The 12,460-nt window shown below is 41.7% G+C and overlaps 1 protein-coding gene across 1 annotated transcript; it reads right to left on the bottom strand.

The window, feature by feature from the left end:
• Positions 1 to 4,251: 4,251 nt before the first annotated feature.
• LOC132392139 (interferon alpha-21-like) lies at positions 4,252 to 8,084 on the bottom strand. The gene is made up of 5 exons (XM_059965987.1): positions 8,073 to 8,084; positions 6,458 to 6,709; positions 5,598 to 5,681; positions 4,454 to 4,693; positions 4,252 to 4,350 (listed from the first exon to the last, which is right to left on the bottom strand). The coding sequence occupies exons 1-5, from the start codon at positions 8,082 to 8,084 to the stop codon at positions 4,252 to 4,254; spliced, it is 687 nt and encodes a 228-aa protein (XP_059821970.1).
• Positions 8,085 to 12,460: the final 4,376 nt, after the last annotated feature.

Genomic DNA, 12,460 nt, shown 5'->3' with positions numbered 1-12,460 from the left:
ATGTAGAAATATATATAACTTTATAAATGGAGAACTACTAATTTAAAATATGCAAGTTCAAGATTGAAACGAAACATTAAACCTCCTGCACTTGGACCACATATAAAGTTATCTTCACTTTTATAAATCTCATGGTGTCTTTTGTCCGTTTGAGGGTAGTGGAATGAACAGAGTCCTAAAGGTCGAAATTTCAGCTAGAGTCGCAGGACCACTAGATTTCCGTCTTAAACATCTCTGACCTAATTTCTCCACTCTCTGAACAACTCGACTGAACTCCATTTGCGACAGGAATTTTAGTTACCGTTGTCGAAGTTTATTTGTGTAACACTTGAATTTTTACTACAACAAATATGCTTTATAGAATATCGATGTTATGACGCAGCTTTTGTGACGCAGCAATGTAGCAGGCCCTTTCGATTCAATGATCCCGCGCCGCCCATTAGAACCACGTGAATGTCTTTGCTGTTAATAAGGAAAAAGTGCGAGGCAAACTCAAAGGTCTGAAGGTGGATGAGTCAGTTGGGCCAGATGGACTCCATCCCAGAGTCCTGAGAGAGGTTGCTGAAGAGATAACGGATACATTAGTCAGGATCTTTCGAAAATCTTTAGATTCTGGCATGGTCCCAAAGGATTGGAAGATTGCAAATGTCACTCCACTCCTTAAGAAGGGAGGAAGGGAAAAGAAAGGAAATTATAAGCCAGTTACCCTGACCTCAGTGGTTGGGAAAGTGTTGGAGTCTATTATTAAGGATGAGGTTTCAAGATACTTAGAGACTAATGATACTTGGAGACTAATGCCAGCATGGTTTCTGTGAAGGGTAATCTTGGCTGACAAATTTGTTACAGTTCTTCGAGGAAGTAAAAAGCACGGGGGACAAAGGAGAGGCAGTGGATGTCCGTTACTTGGATTTTCAGAGAAAAGTTGAAAAGGTGCGGCACATGCGGCTGCTTGACAAGAAAAACTCCTATGGCATTACAGGAGAGATACTGACACGCATAGAGGAATGACTGACAGCCAGGAGGCAGCAAGTGGGAAAAAAGGGGGCCTTTTCCGGTTGGTAGCCCATGACTAATGATGTTCCTTAGGAGTCAGTATTGGGACCGCTACCTTTCACATTGTTTGTCAGTGATTCAGATAATGGAATTGATGGCTTTGTGGCAAAGTTTGTGGATGACACGAAGATAGGCGGAGAGGTGGGTAGTGCTGAGGAAGCAATGCGTTTGCAGAAGGACTTAGACAAATTGGAAGAATGGGCAAAAAGTGGCAGATGGAATACAGTGTTGGGAAATATGAGAATGCACTTCGGTAAAAGGAACCATAGTGTGGACTGTTACCGAAAAGGGAAGAAGGTTCAAACATCGGAGGTGCAGAGGGTCTTCGAAGTCCTTGTGCAAGACTCCCAGAAGGTTAATTTACAGGCAATGCAATGTTGGCATTAATTTCAAGGGGAATAGAATATAAAAGCAAGGAGATAATGCTGAGCCTTTCTAAGACACTAATCAGGCTGCACTTCCAGTATTGTCAGCTTTGGGCGCCATATCTCAGAAAGCATGTGTTATCGTTGGAGAGAGTCCAGAGGAGATTCAAGAGGATATTTCCGGGAATGAAGGAGTTAACATATGAGAAGCGTTTGGCAGCATTGGGCCTGTACTCACTGGAATTTAGAAGAATGCATGGGAATCTCATTGAAACCTACTGAATGTTGAAAAGACTAGGTAGGGTGGACGTGGAGAGGATGTTTCCTGTGGTGGGGTATCCAGAACTAGAGGGCACAGCCTCAAAATTGAGGGGCGAACCTTTCCAACAGAGGCAAGGAATTTTTTTTAATGGCCAGAGAGTAGAAAATCTGTGGAATGCTCTGCCACAGACTGCGGCGGAGGCCAAATCCGTGCGTATATTTAAAGCGGAAGTTGATAGTTTCCTGATCGGCCAGTCCATCAAAGGATATGGTGAGAAGGCAGGTGTATGGGGTTTAGTGGGATCCGGGATCAGCCATGATGGAATGGCGGAGCAGACTGGATGGAATGGCCTAATTCCGCTCCTATGTCCTTTGGTCTTATGGATCAATTAGCCTACAAAGTCGTAAGTCTTTGCATCATGGAAGGAGAACATGGCAGTTAGAAGAAGCCCATGCGGTCACTGGGAGAATGTGCAAACTCCTTAGAGGCACCAGCGAGCATTGAACCCGTGAACAAGCGGAGATGGTAGATATAAAGTCATGCAGTATTGAAGGGGGTACAAAAATAGATAAGACTCTGCAGATGCTGGAAATCTAGAGCAACACACTCCAAATGCTGGAGGCGAACAAGATGTGGTATGAAGTCTATGTGCTGGCGAAAGGGGTTTTCAACCGTGCCTTGCGTTAAACCTGCGCCAGACAAGCTTCGAAGCTGCCCCCTCGCTCTCATGAAGGAGGCTTCGCCGCCTGTAGGTGCGAGAACGTGAGTCCTCGGCAAGGAGGAGTGCAGATTGTAACACCAGAGCTTCCAGAAACACATTGCTTTAATATTCACCCTGCTATCTCTGAAAGCAGAAAGTGGGAACACAAGCAGGTAATGAGCGGGGTTAGGTAACCATTGTACTTTCTCAGAGAGATGTATGCTCGTTCAGGGCGTTTCCTTTTGATGTTACGGAGAAAGTTTCCAATCGATTTTTTTTGGAGCGAATCTTTAATTTTCTTCCCTGTTGTGTTCACTTCAAATCCTTCACTTTCAGTTTATGTTCATTTGCAACTTTTATGATTTAAAATACTTTTGAAATAAATATTCGACAGAATGTGATCAGGGAATGCGCTCTAAACAACTGCCTTTCTGTAAAGAAAATCCTGCTCTTGTTTTCTACCGTACAAAATAAAAAATATTTCAAATGTTTTAATAGTTCAAGTGTTTATTGAATATTTTTAATTCCAGTGACGTTAAATTGCCGATCTTTTCCCATGTTCACTCGCTGTACGTATGACATATAAAAGTTTGACAGGCCGAGAAAACGAGGTGCCCGGGTCGGGAGAGGGGTCTCAATCGTATTGATAGGTTACAATCCCAGGGCATAGAGTATGTCGTTTAGGATAGAAGGAACGTGACGTTTTATCACCCAGTGATTGAATTCGATACTCTTTAAGTTGTTGGTCCACAAGTGGCTGAAATGGGCATCAGTGAATATGGGGAGGGAATAGGGAAGGGGTATTGAGACAGAGGATCAACATGACGGCAATGGATAGCTGTACTAGGGCCACAGAGTCCAATCCTGTTCTTTTTTTCATATATAGTTTAGCCTTCAAACTTCAACCTTCGGTCGTTGCTCCACTTGACAGAAAATATCCTAAAATTCATCCCCTGTCAGAACTCCTTGTAACTTTGAACACTTCGATTCAGTTTCCGGCAACCCTGTCTTCTTTGGGGCATTTGATTTTCGTCTCTGTTTCATTGAAATATCTGTAATTTTTTTCCTTCAGTCTCTGCACGGCTTTGGCGTACTTTTAAACCTGAGATTGTCACATTTGACTCCAACGCTGCAGCTCATGCACAGCTACTGAGGCGTAAAGTTATGGAATGATTGAATCATTTATTTTCTAATGCTCGTGTTTACATAATCAATTATTTGGTGGGTTGTATCAGCCCTTTAACGGTTTGCATTGTCCTCCTCATGATTTGGCAACATACACCAACTAGTCCCATTACTACCGGCTGTTTCCTCCACTATTTTGTGTATGTTGCTCAAGATTTCCAGCTTCGACAGAACCTCCTGTATTTAGGTTTTAAACAGGAACATCAGCAAGCACAATTTGACAAGGGAGATAGGTAACGAAAAACAGGATCAGACCGGTGTTAGGTGATAGGGAGTGGAGGGTGTAGCAGGGCATGGATATTCGGAACGGAAATCCGGAGAATCCCACTTTGCGTCGATGCGTCAGTTGCCAGGAATCTGTTCAGTTCATTACTCACAAATGGAAACAAGACACTGAGTTTTCTAATAAATAACAGTTTCAGATCTTGTTTGTCAAAATATTTATTATCTCTCTTCAATTTGGACAAAGCTGTTTTGAATACATACTCTCTCAAATTGTACATAACAAGCACAAGACTTCCAGAAAATATCCACAAAATCAAAATGAATACTTAAATATATCTTAACATATTAATAGAATAAATAAATTTCCTTTCGAACTAAACATATTAATAAATAAATTTCCTTTCGAACTAAATAATAAATAAATAATTTCAAATTTCTTTAAGTATGTATGTGCAATATCTTCATCTTCTCTCGCTGTCGTCTGCCATTATGCGAGGGAACTGCTGAAAGTACGCCCGCGTCTCAGTGCGGGTTATTTCCCAGGCGCAGGCACTGAATCCCTGGAGAAACATAATGAATATGCATTAGAGAATGAACAGATTTAGATTGGGTGAAATCATTCCAAGCGAGTCCATAGGTAATAAAATAGATCAACGGTCGCACCTTCCGTTTAAGAAATTTGGTGAGTTCTCTGAAGTATTTTTTAATTGCGGTCCTTCTCCTTGGACGAGACCCCAGGCCGCGCCTCGTGGCGCACTCTTCCAGCTCTCTGAGCTGCCCATCCAGGAGAACCCTGAATGATTCCACCTGGTCCGGGGGCCACGTGACGGAATCCAGGTTCATGTTGTAGATCTTTCTCATATGACTTAACATTTCATAGACAACCGTTATCCATTCCTCGCCCTATGCAAAATACACAGAGTGAAAATTGTATTTTATTTATTTATTTACAGATACAGGGCGGAACAGGCGCTTCGAGCCCATGACACAACCATTGTTGGTAGAATTTCAGACGACAATGAGGAGGTATACAGGAATGAGATAGATCAGTCGGTTGAGTGGTGTTGCAACAGCAACCTTGCACTCAACATCAGTCAGACCAAGGAATTGATTGTGGACTTCATGAAGGGGAAGTTGAAGTAACACACAACAGTCCTCATCGAGGGACAGTAGCCATCAACAAGCCCGATCTAACCCTAACTATATCACGGGACAATTTACCCTAACTATATCACGGGCGTTGGGAGGAAACCGGAACACCGGGGAAAATCCACGGATTCCCGGGGAGGACGCACAGAGGCTCCCTTCAGAGGAGGCCGGAATTGAACCCTGAACTCCAATGCCCCGAACTGTAACAGCACCAAGCTAGCCGCTACGCTACCCTTAACTCAACATCAAATGATCATCATTCGATTAAACAACTCACACAAAATGCTGTGGAACGCAACAGGCTGCAGGCTTATCCTGCTGTGTTCCACCAGCATTTTGTGTGCCTTGCTTGAATTCCCAGCGTCTGCAGATTTCCTCGTGTTTGCATCAATAGATTAAGCACGTTTGCAAAATGTGCCTTTAAAATCTTGTCTCCACGTCGACGTTGACATCTAAAGACCCTCAGCGCATTCCTGGTGGGGTATCAGACTCTCAACGCATTTATCCGAACTGCGGTTTTGTGGCCTTGTCAAAAGGATTAACATAATGTGTTCGTATCTTAAACAATAACATTTGCTTTTGAAATGAGTTTAAGATACGCTTTCCAAAAAATCTTGCCGCTGGGAACATCCGTAAAGTGCAAAGTGCAGACACTCACCCTGTCCCGGAGTTTGGTCAAATTCACTCTCTGAGCGCACAGCGATTGTTTTTCAAGTGAGCACTGCAGTGTCAGTGATCCTCCCTGCAAAAGCAAAGATTTAGCTGCAGCTTATTTAACGGACCATTTAAAATAAGCCCGTGCTTTACCACCTTCCCCACAAACCCGACCCCCCGAGGCCCGGATTCTCATCGCCCTAAAGCAGCATTGTCCACTGGCAATTTAACTTTTTTCATGGTGTACACACGGTGTGGTCTCTTCCACACCCAGAGATACGAAACGCGGTGGAATGACCGCTCTACTGAATTTTCGGTTCAGTCGACAAGATTTAGATAGTCAACTATATAATTCCGACTTTCCTCTCCCCCTCTCTTCCACCGGAACTTGTTCACTCCCACGGCACATTAGAACATTTAGGACACGATATCGAATGAAACTCATCTCTAGGGTTACCAGGAATTATTTACATTCTTCCATGTCCATTCACTCATCGTCCCGCCACCCCTCAGCTCCCCTTCCCGAACTGACTTCACTCACACCTGCCCCCACCCTCCATTTTTTTTGATCGCACCGCCCTCACCCCTTTCTCTGCAACATAGAAATTGTTTCATTTAGAAAACTTTCTCAGCTATGACAGAGCTGGAACTTCAGCTCAATTTCTGTCGCCACAGATACTATCGACTAACAGCTTTATATGCTTTATTTTCATATTTTGGTCTCTTCAGGCTTACAGTCTCAATTACATCAGCGATCCGTTTTTGCAATTTCGCAGAAGTCTCATTCCACCTTGCCAAAACTAGCCCTTTACCGGGGAGTCAACACTTCAGTTTATGCGCGCCAATACTGCTGTATACACTCACCATTTTATTAAGTACAAGGAGGCTTTCTTGATTTTTGTACACCTGCTGATTCCGACACGTCTGAGCCAGAATCCCTGGCAACAAAACAAGGAAAACGAAGCGTCTCCAGGCGTTCGGCACAAACATGCTGAAGCGATGCAGAGAAATGCGGCTAAGGAACTCTGAGCGGCGGCTCGATTGGCCTTTAGGTCGGAGAGCAATATCCTCCTGAGCTGAACTACTTTGCTCTTGGATCTCCACGAGTTCATGTACCTTTTTTAAAGGGGTACATCAGGATATTCCTTTGACGTTCCAAAAGTAAGCCATTTTGCTTCTAACCGCAAACACCGCAAATTGAGGGAATATTTCCAAGTAAAGTACATTGAAAGCTTTCACTTTCTGCTTAACTCAAGGAAAGAATTGTCACAGACCGACGAAGATACTATAGGTTCGCGGGTTCTTTAGGTGGTGCGTTTCACAAAACAATTAGTAAAATTCCATTTTATGTATTTTAATGTCTTTAAATGAATAATTATCTTATGGAAAATCATGGCGCTATGATCAGTAGGAAATTCCTTCGGGTAATCTGACACTATTGATCGTTCATTTCACTTTAGGACAGCAACACAATCCATGGTCACCTTACAGTTCAGAAGCCTCACTGGGTGGAATGTGACCGCATTTATCCCACCCATCCTTACAAACACAGAATGTCTGCAAGCACTGTGGTCCTTCCCATGGAGGAGTTCATCTCTCTGGACATAGTCCTGGATCTTAGAGACTGCCAGAGCACGTTTACAGTGGGCCAGAGGGTGTCTTTCACCAAGGTCATGGTCATCCAGCCACTGTTGAAACTGACTTCACAGAATATAAAGGCAGCAAGATCATCCAGACACTGCATTCATTAATCAGACTAAGTAGAATCATAGCTATAGATGCAAACAGTCCCTTCAGCCCAACATCACCATGCTGGTCAAGCTACCTCCTTACACTAGACCAGAGCTGCCCAACCTGGAGTTCACAGACCCATTACTTAATGGTAGGCTGGGAACTCCTGCGCCAGACCCACGCCAGACGCCATTTAGCCCAAATCCTTCCTATCCATAAATCTGCCTTCATCTTACCACATCCTCTGGCAACTCTTCCATATACTGATCACCATCTGTGTGAAAAACTTGCTTCTTCATTCTTCTTTAAATTTTTTTCCCTCTCCCAATAAACCTATGTTCTAAGTTTTAGACTCTCCTACACTAGGGAAAAGATTATGCCCAGTTAACTTGACTATGCTCCTCACAAATTTATACATTTCTATAATGCCAGCCCTCAACCTCCTTCGTTCCGGGGGAAACAGTCCTAGCCTATCCAGTCACTTTCCCATAACTCATTGCCTTCCATCCTGGCCACAACCTATTGAATTTCTTCTGTATCTCCTCTCGCTTAATCATATCATTGCTATAGTATGCCAACTAGGGTTATACACAGTATTCCAGGTGCTGTCTCACCAACACCCTATACAACTATAGCATATACAATTGCATAAACTATACAACTGCATGATAATGTCCCAACCGCTTTAATTGGTGCCGCATCCAATGAACGCAAGCATGTTGTGTACCATCTTCACCACTTTGCTTACCTCTGTCGCCATTTTCAGGAAATATGCACAAGTACCCTGGGTCTTTCTGTTCTACATCAGTCAGCAAGGGCTGTTGTATACTATGTAAGTCCTGTCTGGTTTAACCTCCCATAATGCTTCTCTCCACACATACTGAGCATAATTTTTTTATTGCGACATTGCAGGAGGGGTGTATTAGAAGCAGAGTGGAAGAAATTAACTGGATGATGTTGGGAATCCAGAAATTTAGCTAACAGAAAAGTTTGGATAACTCTGTGAGTTGTATCTCTTGACATAAGAAAGATGAAAAGAAATTTGACTGCAGTTGTGATCAAGATGTACAAGGTTTTGAGTTGGCCACACCTAGAATGGAGTGCACAACTTTGAGGTACCTTGATGCAGTTGATAGAAAAGATCTTCCTTCCGTAACAGAGACATTAGTAGCCAGGGTAACACATTCAAAGTAGTGGTGGAAAGAGGAGTTAAGCAGTGCAATATTCAATGCCCACAAGAACAGAAAACCTTCAGTGCACTGATGCAATGAAATTATCTGAATGGGTGGCATACAAAAGAAAGCTTTTCACTGTACCTCAGTAAGTATGACAAAAATAAAGCAATTTGCTAGTTTATTTATTTGTGGGTCAAGTTCAATGCAGTTGGTCTTGCAAAAGAGGATGTAGTGCTGGTATCCTGTCTCTGTATCGCTAAGTAATACAGCATTCAGCGCACTGCAGTGAAGTCTCCACACCCTCTGGGCAATTATTGCACAGGCACTAGACAACATTCAAAATGTCCAGTACAATTCTGATACTTTCTTGTTTCCCATTGTAGTGGTCCTCCTCCACTGTGGCAGAACTGCAAGTTGGTCTCGAGAGCCAGCAAAATAAATATCAGCAACACACACAAAATGCTGGTGGAACGCAGCTGGCCAGGCAGCATCTATAGGAAAAAGTACTGTTGACGTTTCAGGTCGAGACCCTTCGTCAGGACTATTGGAAAAAAGAGATAGTAAGTGACTTGAAAGTGGGAAGGGGTGGGGTTGACCCAAAATGATAGGAGAAGACAGGAGGGGGAGGGATGAAGCTAAGAGCTGGAAAGTTGATTGGCAAAAGGGATACAAGGCCAGAGAAGGGGGATTAACATAGGACGGGAGGCCTTGGCAGAAAGAAAGGGGAAGGCAAGCACCAGAGGAAGATGGAGAACAGGCAAGGAGTTATTGTGAGAGGGAAAGAGAGAATTTTTTTTTAAACTAAAAATTAGGGATGGGGTAAGAAGGGGAGGAGGGGCATTAACGGAAGTTAGAGAAATCATTGTTCATGCCATCAGGTTGGAGGCTACCCAGACGGAATATAAGGTGTTGTTCCTCCAACCTGAGTGTGGATTCATTTTGACAGTAGAGGAGGCCATGGATAGACTTATCAGAATTGGAATGGGACATAGAATTAAAATGTGTGGCCACCGGGAGATCCTGCTTCCTCTGGCGGGCAGAGCGTAGGTGTTCAGCAAAGTGATCTCCCAGTCTGCGTCAGGTCTCACCAATATATAGAAAGCCACACCAGGAGCACCAGACACTATCTCTTACTATCTCTTTTTCCCGTTAGTACTGATGAAGTGTCTCAGCCCAAAACATCGACAGTCCTTCTCCCTATAGATGCTGCCTGGCCTGCTGTGTTCCACCAGTATTTTGTGTGTGTTGCTTGAATTTCCAGCATCTGCAGATTTCCTCCTGTTTGTGTTTTAAAATAAATATCAGATCTTTTCCCCCAGTATCCACCCTCTCAGACTCTCTTGCATTCCTTTTGATATAAGTACAGCAACAATGTATCAGACATGGAGTTTAAACCCAGAAGAATGAAGGGTATTGTAACATTTTCTAGGCAGAATGCTTTGCAGCTTGGAGGGAAACTTGCAAATTGTGGTTTTGCCATGCACCTGAAGGAGTTTTCTTCTTGTTGGTAGAAATAGTCATTTACAAGCTGCTGTCAGATTAGTCTTTCTTTTTTTTTCAAATCTTTTTATTATTATTATTATCCAAAATTAACAAGAGTACATCGAAGTAGGTAACACTTACAACGTCTCAAAAAAAAAACATTGTTTTAAGGATTGAAAAATTTTGGTGACCAAAAAGCCCTACTAAAGCAAAGAATAGTGAGGAAAAAACCCATTAGGTGTTCAACCCCAGAGCCATGCATCATACAAAAAGCTTCTAAAGATAAACATCAAACTGCTGCAAGAAAAAAAAATTACTAAAATTTACAACTAGATCGTGGAGGAAATCTATCAATTAACTCAAATGGTAGTAACGAGCACATGAACCCCCATCTTTTCTCGAAATCAAACATAGGTTCAAAGGTTCGACTGCTAATTTTCTCCAAACTAAGACACAGTGTCACTTGAGAGAACCATTGTGACAGAGTGGGAGCCAATGCATCCTTCCACTTCAACAGAATGGCCCTCCTAGCTATCAGTGTAACAAACACAATAACATCTTGGTCAGATAAAGAAATACCACGGATATTTTGAGGAATTATTCCAAAAAGCACAGTTAATTTGTTAGGTTGTACATTAATTTTAAGTACTTTAGAAGTTGTAGAAAACACTGACTTCCAAAACTGTTCCAGTATAGAACACGACCAAAACAGGTTTGCCGGTGTAGCTGTCTCAGTTTTACATCTATCACAATAACTATCAACATTTTAGGCAATCTCTCCTTTATCAAATAGTAACGATGTACAATTTTAAATTGAATCAGTGAATGACTGGCACAGATCGAAGAAGAGTTAACCAACTTCAGAATCTGTGTCCAGTCCTCTGTCATAAAAGTCAACTTAAGTTCCTTTTCCCAATCTTGTTTAATCTTAAATAAAGGACGCTTATCCCATTGTAATAGTAAATTATAAATTCTTCCAATAGAACCCTTCATAAAAGGGTTCATACTCGTAATGGTATCTAACAGGTCAGCATCCAATATGTAAGGAAAATTACTTAAATGTTTTTGTAAGAAATGTCTAACTTGAAGATATTGTAAAAATTGTGAGTATGAAAGAGAATATTTATCAACTAATTGTTCAAAAGACATCAGTCTATCTTCTTTAAATAGATCCAAAAAAGAATTAATACCTTTATTTTTCCAAAATAAAAAAATTGGATCACTCAAAGAAGGCTTAAAAAGTAATTTCGATAAATTAAACTACAAAGTTTAAATTTTTAGGTTAAAAAATTACGGAACTGGATCCAAATTTGTAAAGAAATCTTAATCACAGGGTATAAATTTAAATTAGCAACTTTAGCTAATTGTATAGGTAAAGCAGCTCCCAATAATGAAGTTAAATAAAACTGTTTCACAGCTTTCAATTCCAAGTCTACCCAAATTGGCCGATCATTCTTATCGACCCAGTGTAACCAAAAGGACATATATCGGACATTAACAGCCCAGTAATACATTCTTAAATTAGGCAAAGCAAGACCTCCGTCCTTTTTCAATTTTTGTAAGTGACATTTACTGATTCTCACTGTCAGATTAGTCTAGATGAACAATTGCTGAACATTTTGTGGATGGTATGCATTGCACTGAATGTGAACTGGTGGTGGAGGAAAGTAATGTTTAAGGTGCTGATGGCACGCTGATCATGTGGGTTCATCTGCCTTTGAAACTATGGAGCTTCTGAGCATACAAAGTCTTGAGTTGGCCTGGCCTGGACAATTTTGTTTCACTTATCTAAATACATGGTATTGCAGGCAGTCCAAATGAGATCTGCCAGTCTAATTCCTAATTCTTGATTTGCCCAATCAAAAGGGGCTAAGTAGTTTGGGTAAGTATTCCTTAGAGTTCAGAAGACTGAGCAGTGGCTTTATCCAACCATAATACTGTATGATATCCTAAGGTATCTTGAAAGGATAAATGTTAAGACATTTTCATTAGTGGGAGAGTTGCAAGTAAAATAATATAATGAAGAAATAATGGAAAGATAATTTAAAATGGAAGTGCATAGACATCTCTTCTCCAAAAGGCCAGTGAATCCCTGGAATTCCCTGCACCCAAGAATAGTGGAGGTCCAACAATTAGAAGTATATAAAGTGGCAATGGATACATAAATATTTGACAGATTGATGAATAGGGAGTTAATGGGATCTAGTACAGAAGAAGAGTTGAGCTTGGCATTGATCAGCCATGATCAAATTGATTGGCAAGACAGACTTAAGAGACCAGTGGACTTAAGACCATAAGATATAGGAACAGCATTGGGCCATTTGGTCTATTGAGTTTACTCCAACATTCAATCATAGCTGATTTATCATCCCTCTCAACCCCACTCTCCTGCCTTCTTCCCATAGCCTTGACACCCTTACAAGAACCTATCAATTTCTACTTTAAGTATACCCAATGACTTGGCCTTCACAGCAGCCTG

Source organism: Hypanus sabinus, chromosome 4, assembly GCF_030144855.1.
Source record: "Hypanus sabinus isolate sHypSab1 chromosome 4, sHypSab1.hap1, whole genome shotgun sequence".
NCBI classification, from domain to species: Eukaryota; Metazoa; Chordata; class Chondrichthyes; order Myliobatiformes; family Dasyatidae; genus Hypanus; species Hypanus sabinus.
The sequence above is the reverse complement of the archived record's forward strand: the minus strand, read 5'-3'. Positions and strand labels throughout refer to the sequence as shown.

What these genes read in the sequence shown, in the direction of transcription:
- LOC132392139 (XM_059965987.1), bottom strand. An exon ending in TCCTTGTACTTAATAAAATG is followed by an intron (nt 5,682 to 6,457) that starts GTGAGTGTATAC and finishes TTGCTTTTGCAG; the next exon opens with GGAGGATCACTGACACTGCA. An exon ending in TGACCAAACTCCGGGACAGG is followed by an intron (nt 4,694 to 5,597) that starts GTGAGTGTCTGC and finishes TATTTTGCATAG; the next exon opens with GGCGAGGAATGGATAACGGT.